Below are 22,424 nucleotides of genomic sequence, written 5' to 3'. Positions count from 1 at the left end.
GGGTTTTGTTGTTCCTGACAAGGAGCAATTGTTTGTCGGTTGAAAAGATCTCTTTATGGCCTTAAACAAGCTCCAAGACAGTGGTACAAAAGGTTTGATTCCTTTATGATTGGTCAAGACTACACACGTAGTAAGTGTCATACCCCTTTTTAACCGGGATTAGAAGTACGACATATTGGAGATTCCTGTTTTGTTTGTTGTTAAGGAGTCGCCACCTAATTATTTATGGTGAATTAGGACACCTAAAGTTTATTAAAGTTATGTTTAAAGTTAACTTTGTTTAAGGTCTGCGAAACTTAAGATTCTAGGTAAGGGTTCAATTAGTCTAAAGGGAAGGTATTAGGCATCCTTTAAGACCCATTAACAATGGTTAACCGACCGGACTAAAATTTAATTAGGCTAGGTGTAAATATAGTATTATAGAAAAAGAAAGTAGATTTGTAAGTATGGCTAAAGTTATAGATAAATATGTAAGAATGCTATTTAAAATAGAACTTGTAAGAATAATAATAATTTGTAAAAAAAAAAGTACTTTTAATGCTATTTTGAAATACGACCTATAAATGTTGTTGAAATTTTAAACGATAGTATAATAATAATGTTTAAAAATATACTTGTAGAAAATGTAGTGATTTAATAAGAGTTTAATTATAAATAAACCGAAAGAAATGGGATGAGTGATGTTTCATATGTATTCCGAATATGAATTACGCTAACTAACAAATTAAAATGTATTTGTAGAGTTATTGCAAGATTTATATTGATGTTTCAGCAAATGCGTATTTCAAGTGTTTGAAATGAACTAAAGTAAAAGAGTTATCCGTTAAAACTAATTTGCTTTTTATTTCTTAGAATAAGCTAACGTTAGTGTAAGATTTGTGACGCTTTAAACTTCTAAGATAATAAACATAAATTATGATTCCCTTAGCAAAAAGATGTAGTCATGCTAGTTTGAAAATCACTTACTCAAATAAATGTTATAAATACTATAAATAGTTTTAAAAAATAGAAGTGAATGTAATTTGTGGAATTAACTACCCATTACTAAACTAAAACCTTAATGTTACTAAAGTTTATCTTAATTAACAAGCACAAATATTAGTCATACAATACATGTTAAATGCACACAGAAAATAAAAAATAGAGGAATAGGTATGATGTAAATGAGCTCAGCCCATTTTGTGACTGCTGGAATTATGCTGCTGCTGGGACTGATAGAGAGTAGTTCACGTTGGGGCTTTTTAGCCCAACACCAAATGCGGGAGAAGACGAGTCCAAGGGACTCGCGCTCGATAATCATGCAAAAAAAAAAACGAAAGAAAAGGATTAGTGTGGTGAGAATTTATGACACCTATACTTCAAATATATATATAAGAAGAAAAGCAACAACCAACACTTAGATAAAAGAAAGCATCACATAAATAATGGCAGCCTAGATAATTTTAAATGACTAACGGAATAAATCCCAGCCCAATAACAGAATATAGAAAGAGGCAAGCCATATATGATGTAAAATTTAAAGCAGGCCAGTGGTTTGTGTATGCAGGGTCAGAACGCAAAAAGAAAACAAAAACCAGAAACTGAAATATGTTCTGCCCGTATCCTTTTTAAGGGGCTGTTGATTCGTAAAAGGGAGAATCATAGGCAAAGCAGCATCAGCCAAGTCGTAGCCATGATTGCCTTTAAGCCTCCATATGGCAGCAGTTGGCTCAAAACGTATAACAACCATTCAAGAACTTATATCAAATCTGAATTTCCATTCGAACCCTTAAAGATAGCAACTACACAGCTTGAACATGCAACAGTAAATATAACAAAATGCAACAGCAGTTTCAGTCCAAAATATGATAACAAAAGATTAGGAATGAGGAAAAAACTAAGGGGTCATCACCATCCTATTTCCTTCTATTGCCTTAGTTTATGTTCAGAAGTAGCACAAGAAATAGCAACACAAGTTCCATTTATAGTAGTAACAAAAAAAAACAACACAGAATCACTTCACCGGTAATTTCTTTTCACTCGCAAGATCAACCAACATCTTATTCTTTACCTAAATGAGCTACTTGGTCCCTTTAACTCTAAAGTCATATAAAACTGATCATTTCCTCAAAATCTCTATTGTTTTCCAACCGGTTTCTTATTATTATCTTCTAGACATGCATCATAATTTAAGCTAGTTTACAGCTAGCATATCATTCTGGCCCTAAATGATTTTCAAAGAAAAGTACAAGTTGTTCAAGGATTTTCTCAACATTATAACCTCTTTTAGACTTTGTTTTAGACAAATGAATATTCTGGCCTTATTAACATTTTCAAACGTTAATATGGAGTGCAAAGTGGTCATGGTTCCATTAACATGAAGTGCAAAGTGGACATAGTTCCTATGTGATGAACTAACACAGATTTCCTATCATTTTCAATTTCATAAGTCCAGTAACCATATACTCAGACTAAGACACAAGTATTTCAATTCAAAATAAACAAAATCTTAGAGCAGAGTCATTATCAAATCCTACAAGAACATGACAACACACAGACCAATCCGAATGGCTTGAACAAGTCAGTGATAGATTCAGGAATACAAGGGGACATTACGTAGCTATACAGACCAACACTAACAAACACATTGACATTTGCAAGGCTAGACAGGCCCTTATATTCATACTAAGATTAAGTGAGTTGAGATAAATAAAGAGGATGCTGATCAGGAAATTATGATAAAGGCATATTGATTCAACACAAAACTATTAAGCTATACTCAACCAAGTAGTATAAGCCATACCCCAAACGACTACACTGACATTTTTTTTTATGCCATTTTGATCTGACCTCCAGATACTAAACTCATGCTTGAACATTAATTCGACTATGTCTACTAACAGAACCAACAAATGATGAACCATATAAGCATTTAAGTGGACCAGATGTTAGATAGATTCTTAAGCATCCGAGCTACGATAGACATCTTTCAAATTCGATTAACGATTAATATCCTATCCTAACAGCCCCAAACATCAAACCAATAACGCGACGACAAAGAAACTTCATAACCACTAAGCATATAGCAGAATAAGCTAAAATCTTAAACAAGCAGAAATTAAAGATTACGAGTGACAAATATATCGAAGTTTACCTGTTTTGCGCGCAATGAACTGGGATGTCGAAGCCTCGAATCTACTCTCGAACTCGAACGAACCCAAAAACAGAATGGAATTTAAACAAAAATCCCAGATTTAGAGTAGGTAAAGTAGAAATGTTGAGGGTAGTAAAGTATCCCTTCTTTGATGAATCAAGCCAGATATTTAAAAAAAAAAAAGAGTAGGGATTCCTTTTCTTCGAAAACGTTCAGTCCTCCCAAAAAATCCCCCCAATCGATTCAACTTCGGATCCCATTTATAGGGTCTTGTTTGTATTAAAATAAAGAGAGGAGCGTGGGAGAGAGACGAAGGAGCGGGGGACAGAGGGAATATGGAGATGGCAGAGAGCGTGGGGGACAAGGGGAAGTGGAGAGGAGCGGGGTTGAAGAAAGAGAGAGGGGAGGAAGAGAGCGTGAGAGTAGAGAGAGAGAGGGGAGGCGGCGGGTGAAGGGGAGAAAGAAAGAGGGGAAAGAGGATGAGGGAGAAGGAACCAGAAAGAGAAGTGCAAAGATGTTTAATCATTTGACTTTTTTTTTCATTCCCTCTTATTCCAAGTTCACCGCACCATTCTTCTTATTTCTCTCTTTACTTTCCTTTTTTTTTTTTGGGTGGATAACATTATCAGGAATTTGCCCCTTGTAAAATAATATTTTGACAAAATAGAAATTATAACGCGTCGTTTTAAAATATGAGCTTCAAAATAAGTCCAATATTGATATACTTCTAAGCAATATAAAAATATAAAAAATTGCGTTCAAAATGAACCGTAATTCACACGTCATTTTAATTAATAATTTTTCCGAGTTAGACGTGGCAGGACACATATCTTCCTTTTTTTTCAAATCACGTTTGTAAAAGTAAATAACTCGTTGTTTCTTGTAATTGTTAATTTTTTATGAAAAAATAATAATTAAACATCATTTTTTGCAATTTTCTCATGACTTTAATTTTTAATTTGTTAGGAGCATCCCTACTCCGTCTTGGATTCGAAAAGAAAAAAAAAAATTAAAAGACGCAATTTATGAGGTGAAAATTATATGTCTAACACATATCAAATTAAGTTAAAAACTAGTGCTTTTAAAAACGAACCGCAAATAAAAAAGGGCATATAATGAAACTAGAAACTATGAGACCTTTATCTGTTTGAAATAAAGAGAATTAAATATTTCTCGAAATCTCACAGAATTTAGAATTTGGCACACATCATTATTCAAAGAGACATAGGGACCAAAAGTCCATTGAGTACTTTGACTATGGGAAAAAAAATGTAACTTTTTCTTGACGTGATTTTCATGATTAAAGCGTGTAAGAAAAGGAGGGTGTGATTAAAAAAAAAAAGAAACACGCAGACAGAAAGAGAGGAAGCAGGTATTGCTCAAAAAGACAAATAAAACGTTAACAGATCAAAATGAAGCTAGGATCGTTGAACCCATCATAAGGGTGTCTGGGCCGGGTCAGATAGTGAACTAGATTGTTTTGGGCTCAAATATTGGTCCGAAAATATGGGTTCTTCTTTGGGGCTTCTAATTTACAACTAGTACAATATATACTATGTAAAGACAATTAATTAATTAATATGTAAAAAGATAAGGTTTTAACAAAGTGTTGTCTTATAATTAATTTAACGAATCCAAACCCAAAAATGAAACGATGACGAACCATTTAAAATTTGTGATAAAGTAATACTTGTAATGTTGAAAAAAGAAGGTAGTGATATTAATAGTAGTAGCAATAAAAAATAAAATAGTAAAAATAAAGTGTTTAACTCGTCAATAAAAATTTAGACGCCCGAGTGAATAAAATTAAATAAAGGAGGGACAAAATTGGGTGTCAACAGTAAGTATGATAATTGTGTGTATTTTCGATAGTTTTCTGGTATTTCCTTCGTTTACTTGTTGTTATATGTTGATGATATGTTGATTGCTTCTAAAGACAAGTCTTTGATCACTAAGTTAAAAAATCTCGACTTAATTCTGAGTTTGAGATGAAAGACCTTGGTGCAGCTAAGAAGATTCTAGTTATGGAGATTCATACGGATCAAAAAATTGGGAAGCTTTACCTGTCTCAGAGGAAGTATTTTGAGAAAGTCCTCGATAGGTTTAAATGTTTGATTGTAAACCTGTTTCTACTCCGTTTGTTGCTCATTTTAAACTGTCTGCTGACTCTTGTCCTAAGTCCGAAGAGGACATTGAGAGGATGTCTATTATCCCGTATGCAGTGCTGGTATGTTATGGTTTGCACTAGACCTGATTTAGCTTTTGCGGTAAGCATGGTGAGCCGATACATGCATAATCCTAGAAAAGATCATTGGAATGCCGTGAAGTGGATTCTTCGTTGTGTGAAAGGGTCTATTGATATTGGTTTGGTATTTGATAGAGCCAAGGCATCGTCTTATGATGTTGTTAGGTTCCTTGATTCTAATTATGGTGGTGATCTCGATCGTAGGAGATCTATTTCTGGTTACATTTTTTCACTGTGCTCTGGTGCTATCTCTTGGAAAGCACAATTACGGTCTATTGCAGCCCTTTCTACTACTGAAGCTTAGTATATCGCTGCAACTGAAGGTGTTAAAAAAGCTACATGATTGCGAGGTCTTCTTATTGATCTTGGTGTTCAATAGGGTACTACCGTTGTATTTTCTGATAGCCAGAGTGCTATTCATCTTACCAAGGCCGATTCTCATCGCTCGAAGACCAAGTATATTAACGTTAAATACCACTTTATCAGAGATACTATTGTTGCAGGGGAGATTGTGGTAAAGAAAGTTCACACGTCAGAGAATCCCGCAGATATGTTAACCAAACCGCTTGCCATTACTAGGTTTAAGCATTGCTTAGACTTAGTTGGTGTTCTTCATGCTTAAATTGCCCTTCGGGGCTTTATGGGGTGATGAGTGTTGATGTGATGTATTTGGTCCAAGGTGGAGATTGTTAGAATATGTCCCAAAAGGGTTTATAGAAATTGTCCCATTCCAACTGGGATTCGACTGGCTTGTCCCATTCCAACTGGGATTTTGAACGTCTTCAACCCCTATTTAAAGGAGATCTTCGGCTAGGACATTAAGAAAAAAAGAACAACTATCAAGACTACACACAAGACTATATTCCACACTTAGATTAGAGAGAGTTTTCATTGAGAGATTGTAATCTTTCGTTTCCTTTGATCTCGTTGTGCTTCGACACCCTATTGAGATCGTTTTGTACTCCTCACCTTATAGTTGATTTCTCTGCGCTTCGCGCCCGATGGTTTTTCCCATATTAGGTTTCCACGTAAATCTTGCATTCGTTACGTTTATTGCTTTCTTGCATTATTGTTCTTGTGTTGGTGCATCCTAAGTGGTTCCGCTACATCGCTCGTTTAATTCTTAACATATGTCAAGAGAGGGTCTTGGATACAATATGTATAGCAGCTCCCCAATCGCAATGTCGCTCAAATTTCTGCAATTTATTATAGTATTCAAGCTAGGGAATTCATTATTTTTACTCTGTGTTCCATCTAGTAGGCTTGTAATATCCAGTCACTCCAAGTTTGGTCTGAAGCTTGGTGGAACTTGAAAAACAAAATAAAATGCTAGCGATTTTATCTCTATATTCTGTTTTCCAACAGCTAAACAGCTGCTCACATACGCACCCAAGTGGAGAGCAGGCGGGTTTTGATCGCATTATGATACTGTAAAAAATGTGTATGGACACTGGCATACTGCATATTCTATGTAATCGTATTGGCATTTCAATCTTGATCCAATGTAACAAAAATAAATCTGGAATTGTTATATTACACGACAGACAAAAAAGAAAGGAGAAGATGGAAAATGGTTGAAATCAAAGGAACAACATTCAAAGTATCTGCTGCCCCAACAAAATTAGCTTGATGAAACTAGACATCCATTGTGCAAGGAAAATCCCCTCAAGCTATCATGAGAACCATCAGAACTGGGTGGGAAAACTCTCCTCAATGATGAAGACGAAGACACTAAACTATTTAGAGAACTGGCACTGACTTGACGACACTTCTTCAAGTTTATCTCTCTCAATGATGTACAATTTTTTACTATTGCCTGTATGCCCTCTGCTGTTACTCCTTTACAGTTCTCCAAGTTTAACTTCAATAGGCGAGAGCATCTGCTCCCAATCATGGCCAGGCCTTCATCGCTTAATGCTGAACCAGCTGCATTGATTACCTCAAGATTAGGCAGTTCAGCGCCTTTTCCGATACGTTTAATAGATGGACATTTATCAAACTCCAAGTTCCTGATATGATTGCACACCTCAAGAGCAGAAGCAATACCTGCCTCTGTAAGACTTTTACACAAGCACACATCAAGACTCTCCATGTTGGGGCACAATAAAGCAACTTTTGTGAGAGAGTCATCTTTCAGGTGCGAGTTATTTGCCAAATAAACAGACCTGATTCTTGGGTTCTTCACACCATTATGAACATAATCTTTCACCCCAAAACCAGTATTCTCCATGTTAACATCTTCCAGTGAAGGGCAATTTCTAGCAAGCGTGAAGAACGTAGAAATGGTCAATTTCACACAACCCCTGAGATCAACGGTAACAAGACTTTGTAGATATTGGGATAAATCATTCATAGATTCATCAGTCAAGAAACTTACATCGACTAGGGACAAACACTTAAGTGACTGATATGCACACAGAAGTGAAGAGATACCAGATAATGTGAAATTTGTACACTTACTAAGTGAAAGCCTAGATAACGGGAGAGAAGCCCTGGCCATCAAGAAGAGGAATTCATCCGTAACAATCGAGTCAGAAACTTCAAGTGTTTGTAAAGATCGGCTGGAAGTAGCCAAACCTAAACCATTGTGAATCTTGGACACTGAAATCCAACTCAAAGAAGCACAAGCACGCTGTATAGAAAGGATCCCTTCCAAAGTTACCGAAGTTCCCTTCACCTCAATGGCTTGTAAATTCAAACAATTAATAGAAAGAGCAACAAGGGACCTATCAGTAATACCATAATTCCCAGAAATATTGATCTTACGTAAATTCCTCAAATTACCGGATGAAGCCTCAATCCCAGAATCAGTCACGGAAAAGGGACCGCCCAACCTTGGATAGCTAATATCAAGTTCTTCCAAAAACGGAAACGATTCTGCTATAGTATTCAAATAAGAGTCATTTATAATGGCAAGTTTTCCACACTTCAGGACCCTCAAACCCTTAAATTCACGCCCCAATTCCTTCAACCCCTCAATGGGTAATCTAATCTGTCCAGAGAAGTCAAGTTGTCGTAGATTGGGTATATAGGAGACACAATTGGCAAGCTCAAAGAGAACAAGATCATCATCACCAAGGAAGTCACTAAGATCAATGGAATTAAGATTCGGAAATCGGAGAATGATTTTAGATAGGGTATCATTATTGTGTATTAAAGACAAACGGAGGCGCATGCGATTGGTGAGAGCAAGAAACTGTTTGCATACTAAAGAAACTGATTCCAAGTCAGATTGGCGATGAATACGATTGAATATTTGTTCCCAACATTCTTCTGGAAAATATTTGCATTCTTTCGCCATTGTTTAGGGCGAAATTTATGTATGAATGAATATGGAATGAGTGATTCTGTAGTCTATCTGTGAAAGTAGATTCAGAGTGAGAGAAAATGAAAAAGATTGTCCATTTTCTTGATTCTTGGCAGTACGTAAAAACAGTCTTCTTAAGTATTTATTTGTTAAGTATTATCTCTAAGTTTGTCAAAATTGAACACTTTTTGTATGTCTTTTATTTAATAAACTCTAATTGTTAAATATAATTGCTATTGTGAAAAGAAAAAAAAAATTAACCAGAAACATAAGAAAATTCTGTCAAAATCCGATTAACCACAACATAAAAAGCTGCAGCAGACACGAAAGCTGCAGCGAACACAAAAAATAGACAAAAATTATAGAAATTGTACCTCAAAAATTTACATTAAACATTAAAAATAGACCAATAATAACATCAACTGTAAAAGTTATAATTCCAAATGTGAGTTCCCATTATGTTTTGTTGTCTTCATAAATTTAACAATCCGAATTTGGTAAGGTTCAAACATAGATTAAAAATGTTCAATTCGACAAACTAAAAGGACCGAAACTTCTCAAATGATACTTAAAGAGACTTATTGGTAAGGTTCAAACATAGATTAAAAATGTTCAATTCGACAAACTAAAAGGATCGGAACTTCTCAAATGATACTTAAGAGACTTATTTTAAGGGGAAATTTTAGAAATGTACAGTCAGTGACTTACATTGCAAAAAAATATAGCCTAAAAACACTTTTAAACAATGTTATACACTTATATACAAAAGACAGGTGCATTCTGTAAATAAGTGTATAAAAGTGTATAGTGTATAGGTATATACATTAAAAGATATTATACAATATCATACACGAAAATATGCACTTATACACATTTATATAATATTGTATAAGTGGGTATAAACATAGATCTGGATTGTTTTGAATAAGAATTGCACTTTTATACAAGACAGATACATTATGTATATAAGAGTATAAAAATGTATATTAGTGTAAAGAGGGGTGTATACACCCATATACACTATTATACACTCACTACCCTGCACCTACCAGTTTCTCCACCTTCGGCAACTTCCCCACCACTGATAACCAGAGGCGGAGCCAGGAGCCGAACCTTGTGGGTTCGGGGTTCTAATTCTTTAAAGTTATTGGGTTCTTAATTAATTATTTGTACATATTTGACAAAAATTATGATACAAATATATGGCTCAAACAAAAGCTATTGGGTTCGGCCGAACCCACACCCAAAGGGCTGGCTCCGCCCCTGCCAATAACTTCATCTCCACCACCGCCAATACGGAGCTTTCTTCCATCACAATAACTGAAAGTGCAGACATTTGACTTGTCTCTAAGTCGGATCTCCATGAAGGAACTCGCCGACGCGACTCGAGATTTCTCGCCAGAACTCATCATCAGCAACGAAAGTTTCAGGACGGTGTATAAAGTGAAGCTCAACTCCGGCGTCTCGTTGCCGTTTAAAGCTCTTTGCCGATGCTTTCCAAGAATTTTCGAGCCGAGATGGAAACCCTAACGCGGCAGAGAGAGAGAGAGAGCGCGAGGGAGAAAGGAGGCTAAGTCATTTTTTGTAAGACCTAAAATGGTGGGACAATTTTGATAGCATTATTACCCTAATTAAAATACAACGTAATTAAGTCTTCTTTTAATCTACTACTATCAAAGATAAGGACCATTTTTATGATCTCGGAGTTCCTTTAACAATGAAAATTGCACCAGGTAGCAACTTTTTGGATTGTTGATTCAATTTTATCTTGCAAAGAGCTTGATTTTTAGTCACAATTTAAAAACGTGAAGATATTGGTCGTTCTTATTCTCCGCTTTTTCAAATATTAGGGCAATGTGTGGTGAGTTCAGTTCTAAATTTTATGATACATTAGTTTTTTCAGTTCAAAACATCAAAGACGCTATGTCATTAGTTTAATTTTTTCACTTCAAAACTTCAGGATAATGTGTCTTATGTTCAAATTTTTAGTTCAAACTTCATAACATTGTGTCCTTAAATTTAATTTTTTTCAATTCAAATCTTAGGATTTCAACTTTATTGTTGTGAAATTATCAATTCAAATTTCGAAGACTTTGTATCTTGAAATTTTAATTTTGTAATGCCATTTTTGTAGTTTCAACTTCAAGCTATCGGGGAAGAAGAAAAAATGAGCAGCAATAGTGACTATAGCCTATAGGTGTGTTCAGTAAGGAAATGTTTTCCAAATTTGTAAAAAAAAATTGAAAATATTTTCGTTGGGAAAACAAGTTTCTTAAAAATGAGGAAAAATAACTTCCCCACAGAAAGTAGGGGAGACAAGTCCCACAGGTGGCATTTCACAACCATCCCACCACCAACTCACCCCCCAACCACCCACCTCATCAAACCCAAGGGCGGATTTAGAGGGTGCCGAGGGTGTTCACCCGAACACCCTCTACAAAAAATTACAGTGTATATATCGGTAGATTTTTATATTTATATACATATATTTTCTTTTGAATACCTTGAACAAACGCAAAATGTTAGCTCAAGCGGTCCAGGGTGTTCAAAATTGTCTCTAGCGTCCTAGATTCAATTCTCATCAATAACATTATTTTTATATTTAGCTTTTGTTATTTTTTTCTAACCTCTGAATGAAAATTCTGGATCTCCCACTAATCAAACCCCAACCACTCCCACTCCTCCACCACCCCAACTCAACCCCCCCCCCCCCCCCCCCAAAAAAAACCCCTCAAAAAAATAATTAAAAAGTATTAAATTTGTTCTTTTTTCGGTTTTCTACAGAACCCAGCCCCTGCGACCCCACCCACTAACCCTCCAGAATTTTATTTTTTTTACAGAAATTTTTTTACCCTCCCCCCCCCCCCCCCCCAGTTACACCCTGGATTTTCATACGTTAAAGTCGTATCATGAGTTAGCCGACGCAAGTTCAAAAAAAATTATCTTGAGATTAAAAGGGATTGAGCTTATTAATATATATATAGTTATAAGAGTCTATAAATAATATTAGTAAGTGGCGGAAGGTTTGGAGGGTGAATGAATCAAAGAAGGATGAGTTTCGTCAAAAGTCGGCTAGTTGGGAATACAATAGCTTGTACTTTTGGGTGAGATTAGGAGTGCTTCACATGCTAAGCAAGTAATGATATGAAGTATTTGAATCGTATAATGGTTGCTTGTTAAGGTTACTTTAACAGTGGAAATAGCACCAGGTAGCAACTTTTTGGATCGTTGTTTAAGCCCCCTGTTTGGCCATAAGAATTATTCACTTTATTCCGGAAATTTTTTTCACTTTTTTCTAGAATCAGCGTTTGGCCATGAGAATTCCACTTGAAGTTGTATTCCGGAATACCAAAAACTCAAAAAACTTATTTTTCAAAAAAATTCACTTTTTTACAACTACATTTCACCAAAAACTACAATTTCAAAAACTATGGTCAAACACAACTCCAACTCCAAAATTCCAAAAAAAAAAAAAGTAAATTTTTTTTTTGATATTTATGGACAAATGGGGCCTAAGTATTATCTTGCAAAATATTCAATGTTTAGATATTTCTATTTCTACTATTAATAAGTGAAAGTTCCTTGGACGACGAAGGGTAAAACAGTCATTTGGCTCAAAATTCATTCTGATGTCTTTATTTGGATTTTCAATGACACGTGTTTCTAACTTGGTTATTTGTGGGACGTCTCGCTTGCTTGTCATTTGTCTTTGACTTTACTGTATTTCTGAAGGAACATGTATACACTCCTGCTTTGGGATTTCACAACTTTCTCTTCGGATTTAAGTATATGCCCCATCTTTTCTTGTGGTTTCTTCATCTCTCTTTTTGGTGAGTTTTATGTTCTTCTTATTTCCCTTGCTTATGGTTTTCTGATTTATTTATTTTAATCTTTAATGTTTTGGGTCTTTCGAAGGTGGAGATTATTTCTAATTAGTTACATACATAAACAAACCAAAAAGAACAAATTAAGAAATATTCCTGAGATGTTGACTGTTGGTTCAGATAATTTGTGTCAACAACTATTATTAATTTTTATGCTCTCTTCATCGAATTCTGAACAGATTTCTATTCTCATTTCTGGTGGTCTTTCTTCATGTTCTCTTTTCAGATTCTGCACATGCATGTGAATAGAACAACTATGCAAGAGTACAGATAGTGTTGTACCCACGGTGTTTGATGATATGCCTCAAGTAAATTAACAATTATTTATTTGCTGCTCTTTTATCTTTTACATGTATTTAATGATGTATTTTCTTGTTAGAAGGATTTGTTTTTGAATTGGTACCTTTAGTTGTAAAATTACATTGTTTAATCATCTAATATAATCTTCCTTGAATCTTCCTCTGTTTTCACATCTTAAGCTTTTGGGTAGTTTTTTGTTGAATTTCTGCATGCATATAGAAAATTTTGTCTGATCTACTCAGGCATGTTTTATGTTCCTACAATCAACCAATTTTATTTAAATCGAGACAGTATTCTTGATATACATTTTTTTGTAACTATTTTGAGCTGAATTTTTTCAGGGAAGATTAATCAGATTTTTCTTTGAGAGATGAATGTGAGTTGATTTCTTGAAAAGTGTGTCCCTGGAGTAGTATTATTCCTAGAAAATTTGCTTAAAACAATTATTTGGATGAAATATTATTTTACTGAAAAAGGTAAAAGCTTTTTTCCTGCTACTACATGATTATAATCCTTTTCTAGTTATTTAGTTTCATCGGGCCATGACAGTTTTGCAACTGAATTGCTCTTTGAATTTGGGTCAACTTGTTTACATCTTTTTCACTACTCATATTCTATGAATTTAATTTCTCAATACATGACATTGTGAACATTTGTGATCCATTAGTTAGAATACAGTGGTCAGTTGGTCACACAATTTTGATTTCACAGGCTTTTGAAGTGAAAGTCGCTCAAGGTGGGCAAAAACGGAACTGCTTTGACTATAAAAGGTACTCTCTCTACTTTTTTGTTCTAACATTACAAAAAGAATTGTGCTTTATATTTCAGGTTATACTATATGGAGTGTCTACTTTAGGAATAAATTAAATGTTTAAAATACAAAATGTAGACGTTAAAATAGAAACTTTTTGAAATGTTTGAACAACATATCTCTCATAGTAAAAAAAGATGGATGAAGCATTAATCCTTCCTTTTTTCTGTTTCTATTAGTTGTAAGTTGTCAATAGTATGATATAACATTTCTGTTTTCCAGGTTTTAAGTCTCAAAAGAACGACATTCACACTCAATGTTAGGTTTGAAAACATTGACAAGAAGCTTATTTCTTTTGCCAGTCGGATATGTGCTCTCAATCGTAATTTTTCACTTTGTAATGGTTATTGATTTGTTGGTGAGGTTAAATACTCTTCCCATCATTTTTTTTTATTGTTTCTTATACTGAGATTTTAATTGATGAGAAGTGTCCTTTTATAATTCTTCTGGGCTTTGCAGCTTAAAGATGTGGAGATCTTTTCAGTGAGAAATTCCATTGGTATTACAGCTGCGAGTAGTATTCCTTTCGTAAGGTTCTTTCATTATGGAGTTTATACCACTTGGGGGTTGATGCTCCACATTATTAGTATGAGATAAATTTTAAAATATCCATATTTATCATAGTAAAGACTATTCTATCTGAAGGTATTCCAGCTATTCATTCCACCCTTTGGAGAAATTTGTCGAGGGTAGTCAATTCCTGAGGTATTACATTTAATACAAATTATATCTGATAATTAACGGAGATTCTATTGCAGCTTATTTGTCTAACTTTCTGTTGACAAGAAAATTGGATAAAAATGTAGCTTTTCGGAAATCAGTAGATATTTCCCTTGTGATATCTTTTTAATTTAGTACTAATTCTTTCAACAAAATCTTGATAAATTTTCGTATGTCTCCTACTTCCAGGTGATTTAGTTTCTTTTGTGAGATCTTTCAACTTGCATATGATTTGAAAGATGTAGAATTCTTTGATGCTACTGTTAAATTTGCAATAAAGATAAAGGCTATTGAAACTCAAGGATTCGGGGGCTGTAGGCCAACTTGTAACTGGTCAAATAGAGAAAGGAATGTTGATATGAACACAGTCAGACAAACCTTATGATGAAGTAAGATCCTTTTTCCCTTGAACCTTTTGCCGCTTCTAGGCTTCAAAATTGTGATATGTATCACCCATATAATATTAGCTACCCCTTAACTAAGATCTGATCTAATTATTCTGTTGGGAAGTTCCTGCAAGTAATTGTTTCTTTATTCTTCTATGTCATTGTACCAGGATGAACAAGATGTGTGTGTCCGACTCTGCTTGAGTTATATATTGTCTTTTGTGATTGGGAGCTTGAACATGGTTCAAATATATTTTGTATTTGCTCTTTATTTCCAGAACTTTGAAGAAAAAGAGGTAAAGTAATAAGGATAAGTTAAAAGTAAATTTATAAAATTTAGCCAATTGTTTTTTAGCATTATAACAAGGATAATTCAAAGAATAAGTTGCATGTACTTTAACTATTTGAAGTAGAAGTAATAAGTTACTATCTGAAACATTCAAAACAATTTGAAACAGATGTTATTTGTTGAAATTCATTTAAATTATGCTTATAATCCTTCTTTGCATATGGCATCTTTTTGGTGGTGCTTATTTTTTATGGACTTCTAAGTTAATGTTTATATTCAGAGTACATGGTTATCAATAAGACTTGAGCTATGTGATTATGGCTCCGAAAGTATGATCGTTTGCTTATTCACGTTACCACGAGAAGTATTTTTCCTTCTCTTTTTTTTTTTTTATCTATTTTCATCATAGATTCAACTATTTCTGTCAGATTCATCAATTAAAAGCATTTTGATGATCCAAGCTTATTAGATATGTCTACAATTTGACAGTACTTTCAAAGTTATTGTATTGAAGATGCATCATGAACTTCAACCTTAATTCAACAAATAGCACCTGTTTGATGAAATCTCTTATTCAAAATAGCAACCGGAAGTCTCAAATTGTGCAACACTATCCAGCCTAACATTTGTTGTTGAAGATGACATATTCATGAACTGGTGTATCACAAGAACAAATGGAGAATCACAAATATATAAGTTCTCTTAGGTTCATAGATGTGCTCAAATTTGTGAAATTGCTGGTCCTAATGCTTCTTTAGTTACTTGCTAAGCTGTTGTTTGTTAATCTATGTTTCAATTGACACTAATAAACTGCAATAGGCTGGTTATGGGATGAATGCAAAGGTTTTCTTTGTGGAGAAGAGTTAAGTCGAAAGTGTTTATAATACATAAGTGATAGAGTGACTTTTCTATGTGTTGTTCGCTTTAAGTTTCACATATTCATAATTATTTTACTTTTTTCATTTTGTACGGCTTACTTTCTTGATTGCGTGATTATACCGGACAATTGAACAAACTTGAAGACACTTTATGGAACTATATTACTATGCTTTCTACCTGTGCCAAATTCAAGGATGCCATATTCTTTTTGAGAAATAAAGATCGAAAATATAGTAACCATGTGCATTTAATTTTGAAAATCGCAATTTGCTTATTTATAGTCCTTTTGAGTACGCTATAAGTGGTTATATTTTGTTATAGGCTCTCTGTAAAAGACTTTATACCAAAGGAGGAGCCATGACTGAAAATTATTAGCAGAGTATCAGAATTGTTCCTAGGGCTTATCCGTAGTCTCTAAGGAGGTAATTGTACCACTATGTACTAAGGAGTTAGTTACCTGCGAACCTAAGCAGTGGTAAACTTCTATTCATTTCTTTATTCAATGCATGTTCTCAATGTGTCCATATATATACATACAATGCGCACACCTAGATTATGGTTTAATAACTTTGTGTGTGATTTATGCATAGGAAAAATATGTATAGTAACTTTGTGTTTTGCCTTCACTGCTAATGGATGGTTCCAATGTTATGAATCTCAACGTGTTAAGCCAGCTATCATCAATGGGAAGTAAGCCGTCTGAAACCAATGACCGTCTTTCGGTCCTCAACAGCTCAAAGCAAGACCAATGGGTTGTCAGCTGCTTCAGAATCGCTAGACATATCCCCTTTTCTCATCTTCTTGTTTTACCTTGGAACTTATTTTAACTGTACATGCCTGTAGTGAGCTTATCCTTGTGGCCTCCCAGATCCACACTCATACCTGCTACTCCAACTTCAATAATTTTATTTAGTGTTGCCCAAGTTCTATAATTGTAGGTTCTAACACTTGTATCGAATACTACTACTATAAAAGAAGGCCCATCACAAGTTCACAACAAAGGTTTGTGGAGTGATCAACTCTAGAAAAGGATGCACCTTCTTTTGTTCAATATGCAAATAGGTTTTGTCATGAAACATGAACAAGCTGAAGAATGTATTAAGCAAGCTTTACATTGTTGGGAGTGCATATCATAATCTTTTTGATATCATGTACAATTTTGTTCCTCAATATACGTATCAGTGTTTTAAAAGGCGTTTTCGAGGCGAGCCTCGGGGCGGGGAGTATCAAAAATGCCCCAGGGCAATGGTTCGAGGCGAAAGTCTCAAAAGGCGTACGCCCAGCAATTCGGGGCGTACGTCTGGGCGTTTGGGGCGAGTTTTTTTTGTTGAGGCGTGTTAGGGCGTAAGTCCAGAAAACTTCTTCAAATTAAAACGAAATTTGTTAAATAAGTCCTCAATAAAATGCCTAAATTCTCAAAAGTCAACTAGTAATTACTCAAATATTTTAAAAAGGAACCAAGACATTAAATTTAAAAGTCACGATCTTTTTTTATTGCTAGAATGCCTAATATATGTTCTTTTCTAATTATTTATCTTGTCTTCTACTATCTCAAAAAAGTAACGAGCAGTCATTTGTCCTTGTAAGTAGCGTATAATAGATTGTTCTGATTAGTTTTTTTGTGGGGATGGAGCATATATTTATAGTTTTCTTCAAATTTTTATGCTATTTTACCTATTTAAAAGTATTTATTATAATTATATCCTTTTATGAAATATTAAAAATTAAAGTCCCATGAGGCTTACGCCCCATGCCTCGGGGCTTACGCCTCGATGAGGCAGACGTAAAACGCCTCGCTTTACGCCCCCGCTTTTTAAAACACTGATATGTATATAGAATGGAGTGTTGATATTGTGAATGTTCTATCAGGTGGATAATATTGCTTCCTTTTTAAGTAATAATCCTTACTTATTAAAACAAATATGAAATTATATTTTTATTGTTGAAAATTTTTGGTTATGTTGAAGATGTAAAAGTAAGACACAAGAAGTTCGAGCAGATGCCCAGGCATAGCACGGGCACATGCCATCTAGTAATTTTAAAAGCGGGAAGATATTCCATGTTCTTCTTCTCGCTTCTTTAAATATTAGGCCAACTAATGTTAATTGGTCCGTGCTAAGCCCGGGCTCAAATCGTTATTAAAAATTTAATTTGTAGATACTTTTTAAATTTTTTCTGCTCTTGGTTTTTTATTCTTGTAACACCAGTTTGACATTTTCGAAAGACTTCTAAAATATTAAAGTCTAAAAATGTATGCTAAAGGAAAATATTTTTTCTAGTTTATATATTAGATTTGTTTTGGAAAAAACGATAACTGAAAGCTCTTCTAATTTAATTTTTTGAGATTAAGTCCCGAATTATCCAAATTGAGTTTTTGATTTGAGTTCTTTGAATTGAACTCATATTGGCTAGATTATTTTTTACCAAAACATATTTTGCAAAATAACGGATAATTAATATGTTATATAATTTAAGACAATAGTTAAGTTCAATATGAAAAATATTATTACTTCTAAATTATATAACATATATTGTCCCTTTCTTTACAAAATATTTTAATAGTAAAAAATATAATATTTGCAATTGTCTAGCATTATTACTGTATCGAGATCAAATTATATTTTTCTATATACAATGTTTTTCAATCATTTTTTGATATCTTATAGTTCCTCTTTTAATATAGTAATTTATTAGCTAATTCTATGTTAAAAGAGCGTTCACGTAAAATTTGATTAATTAGCTACCATACTTGGGAATTCATTTTTCGATTGAGGCAGAAGGGAATAATTTACATTTTTGATAAATTTTAAAAGTATTTAACAATGATATATTGAAACAAGTTTAATAATATTTTTACATAAAAGGCTCAAATATGTATGAGTATGCTTTGTGGGGGCCACTATAACATTTTTCATGACATCATCTTTTTTAGTGACATAAAAAAAGCCCTAAGAGTTCTTAAAATTTATCAAAATGTGTGTACAATTTATTAAGCCATAAAATTTTTAAGTAGGGGTAAAAAGGGATAAAAAATTCATGTGAGAACTACAAAAAATAGGGATTCTCCCAAGTAGTAATGTGTCGCGAGTACAATTTTTCAGTTCAAAATTCTTTGACGCTCAAGTTTTTTCAGTTCAAAACATCAAGATACTATGTTCTTGGTCAACTTTTCAGTTCAAAACTTCAGTGCAATGTGTCATAAGTTCAATCTATGTTTTTAAGTTCGAATTTTTAGTTCAAAACTTTAAGACATTGTGTTCTCAAGTTTAGTTTTTTCAATTCAAATTTCGAGGACATTGTATCCTGAAGTTCGAATTCTGTAATGCAATTGTTATACTTCCAACTTCAAGCTATTGGAAAAGAAGAAAAAATGAGCAGCAATGGTAGTGACTATTTTGATACACTCTTCTTACAATTTGGTGATTAAAACAACAAATTTGTATGTTAAATAAGCAAATTTTAAAAATCTGCTTATTTTGAAAAATATTTTCCGTAAAAAGTGCTTTCAAAGAGGTACATTTGAAGAGTAGTAGTTTGTATTTTGACTAATCAATTTAGAAAACACTTTTATCAATATTAGAACATCAATTTGTGTTTGACCGAAGTTCAAAATATACTTTTGGGGTAAAGCTACTTTTTCAGCTTCTCGCAGTACTCAATTTTTTTTTTCTAAAAGATTAGGCGAACATATCAAATTTATGAAATTAGCAATATTTTTTTACTTGGCCAGACAAGTTATAACTTAGATTTTTTAAGGGAAGGTAAATGTTGGCACAACGGATAAGGTTATATAATTGTATTGGACTGTAAATGGCAAAATCAATGATCAGGAAGTGAGGAACATCACAAAATAGTTCAACAAGACAACAACAATCTATGAGAAGTACTGTGTCAGAAGAGGAGTATAGAAACAATGGATTGTTTGGTTAATTCTTACCATATCATCTAAAAGTTTAAACCATTTAACGAGCGCATAATTCACATGACTCTTTTTTTTTTTTTAACTTCTTATTAATCCAAGACAACCTGATAGAGTTAGAAGAAACAATCTGAACAACGTGCGTTATTTGCATTTCTAAAGTACCTATTCTGCACATGCTTAGATAAAATCATATCTAATCCAGCAATATTCTAAAGAACCAAAACTTAATCTTAAAAGTATACTATTATCAAAATCATAGTCATAGCAGGTTCCTCCTCTATTTCCATTTATAGTGGATCCACTTTCAACAAATACAGCAGAAATCATCATCTGGTTAACAAGAGCGAGAAAAACTTGTAAACGCAGGATGAATCGGATGCCTTAAGGATTTACAGTTTAACTAAATCTTAAAGCCCTCTTTGTGTCATTGTTCTGTTGAAGAGCAAAAATCCTTGAATAAAACGAGACAGTGAAGCCATAAACAAACCTGCAAATGGACCTATTAAAGAACATTTGTCCAGTTTTCCTTTTTCTTATGATTTTCATTTTTAACCTTTGGCACCCTGCTGAAGAGCGGAGCAAGTTTGATTGCAGTGTGCAGTTATAAAACAAATGTGTACAAATACAGGCATACTGCACATTCTATGTAAAACAATCACATTAGCATTTCAATTCATCAAAAAAAAAAAAAAATGGATTACTTATATGACACGATTGACACAAGAAAGAAGAAAATGGGAAATGTTTGAAGACGAAGGGACACAGGGTATAGTATGTGCTATATACCAAGCAAAAACTAGCCTGAGGACACTCGACATCCGTGGTGCAAGTAAAATCCCCTCAAGCCATCACTAAAAGCAGAGCAACAGGGTGGAATAACTCTCCTTAGTGATGGAGACGAAAACACCAAACTACTTAGAGAATTGATACTAACTTGAGGACACTTTTTCAAGTTTATCTCTCTCAATGATCTACACTGTTTCACCATTGCCTGTATGCCTTCTGCTGTCACTTCTTTACAGTTCTCCAAGTTTAATTTCACCAGGCGAGAACATCTGCTCCCAATCATGGCCAGGCCTTCATCATTTAATGCTGAACCAGCTGCACTAATAGCCTCAAGATTAGGCAATTCTGCACCTTTTCCGATACGTATAGTCAATGGACAGTCATCAAATTGCAACTTCCTTATCTGACTGCACATCGCAAGAGCAGAAGCAATACCAGCCTCAGTAAGACTAGTACACGATGACACATCAAGAATCTCCATGTTGGGGCACATTGAAGCAACTTTTGTGAGAGCGTCGTCATCCAGGGACAAGTTATCTGCCAAATTAACAGCCCTTATTCTCGGGTTCTTCACACCATTAGGAAAACAATCCTTCTTCATCCCAATACTAGTATTTTCCATGTTAACTTCTTCTAGTGAAGGGCAATTTCTTGCAAGTGTGAAGAACGTCAAGATGGTCAATCTCACACAACGGCTGAGATCAATGGTATCAAGGCATTGTAGATATTGGGATAAATCATTCATAGACTCATCAGTCAAAAAATCTACTTCAATCAGAGATAAGCACTTAAGCGTCCGATACGCACAGCACAACGAAGATATACCAGATAATGTGAAATACGTACACCAACTAAGTGAAAGCCTATATAACGGGAGAGAAGCCTTAGCCACCAAGAAGAGGAATTCATCCGTAATAAAAGAGTTGGAAACCTCAAGTGTCTGTAAAGATCGGCTAGAAGTAGCCAAACATTCAAAATCAGAACTTGATCGAGCAACATGAATCTCGGACATTGAAATCCATCTCAAAGCAGCACAAGTACGCAGTAACGAAAGGATCCCTTTTAGCGTAACCAAAGCGCAATCCTCCACCTCAACGCCTTCTAAATTCAAGCAATTCATAGAAAGTGCAACAAGGGACCTATCACTAATCAAATGATTCCCAGAAACATTGATTTTACGCAAACTACTCAAATTCACCGATAAAACCTCAACCCCAGAATCAGTCACAGTCCAATTGCTAACATCGTGGGCACTATATCTCGAACCGGAATCCAAATCCATACCTGGATAGCTAATATCAAGCTCTTCCAAAAACGGAAACAACTCAGCTATAACATACAAATCAGTGTCACGTAAAACAATGAGATTACTACATTTCAAAACCCTCAAACCCTTTAATTTTAACCCCAATTCCTTCAACCCCTTAACGGGTAATTTCTTGTGACCCGAGATATCAAGTTGTTCAAGATTGGATGTATAGGACACAGAATTGGCAAGATCAATAAGAACAGGATCAAGATCACCTTTGAAATTACTAAGATCAATAGAATTAAGATTCAAAAATCTGTGAATGAGTTTAGATATGGTACCATGGATGAGCAAAGTTGAGTCAATTACAGATAAATGGACACGTAGACGATTTGTGAGAGAAAGAAACTGTTTGCATACCAAAGAAAATGATTCCAAGTCAGATTGGTGATGGAGACGATTGAATATTAGTTCCCAACATTCTTCAGGCAAATTTTTGCACCCATTAGCCAT

At 34.2% G+C, this 22,424-nt stretch overlaps 3 protein-coding genes and 1 long non-coding RNA gene across 16 annotated transcripts; 2 read left to right on the top strand and 2 right to left on the bottom strand.

The window, feature by feature from the left end:
- Positions 1–5,121: 5,121 nt before the first annotated feature.
- On the top strand, positions 5,122–5,682 carry LOC132631482 (secreted RxLR effector protein 161-like). The gene has a single exon (XM_060347059.1). It carries the CDS (start codon positions 5,122–5,124, stop codon positions 5,680–5,682), a length of 561 nt encoding a protein of 186 aa, XP_060203042.1.
- Positions 5,683–6,865: 1,183 nt separating this feature from the next.
- LOC132634305 (uncharacterized) lies at positions 6,866–8,782 on the bottom strand. The gene has a single exon (XM_060350575.1). The coding sequence runs from the start codon at positions 8,677–8,679 to the stop codon at positions 7,000–7,002; it is 1,680 nt and encodes a 559-aa protein (XP_060206558.1). The 5' UTR covers positions 8,680–8,782; the 3' UTR covers positions 6,866–6,999.
- Positions 8,783–12,370: 3,588 nt separating this feature from the next.
- Positions 12,371–17,082, top strand: LOC132633049 (uncharacterized). Of its 13 annotated transcripts, none has more exons than XR_009579541.1 (6): positions 12,371–12,515; positions 12,796–12,877; positions 13,581–13,639; positions 13,903–14,038; positions 14,140–14,208; positions 14,326–17,082. It is a non-coding gene; the product is annotated as an uncharacterized LOC132633049 (long non-coding RNA). The 13 variants fall into 13 exon arrangements; XR_009579542.1 differs by having other exon boundaries at positions 13,903–14,208; positions 14,326–14,385; positions 14,590–17,082; XR_009579533.1 differs by having other exon boundaries at positions 14,140–17,082.
- Positions 17,083–20,672: 3,590 nt separating this feature from the next.
- Positions 20,673–22,424, bottom strand: LOC132631481 (uncharacterized). Its single transcript, XM_060347058.1, has one exon. The coding sequence runs from the start codon at positions 22,422–22,424 to the stop codon at positions 20,673–20,675; it is 1,752 nt and encodes a 583-aa protein (XP_060203041.1).

The sequence above is a fragment of the Lycium barbarum genome, chromosome 3 (genome assembly GCF_019175385.1).
Source record: "Lycium barbarum isolate Lr01 chromosome 3, ASM1917538v2, whole genome shotgun sequence".
NCBI lineage: Eukaryota > Viridiplantae > Streptophyta > Magnoliopsida > Solanales > Solanaceae > Lycium > Lycium barbarum.
The sequence above is the reverse complement of the archived record's forward strand: the minus strand, read 5'-3'. Positions and strand labels throughout refer to the sequence as shown.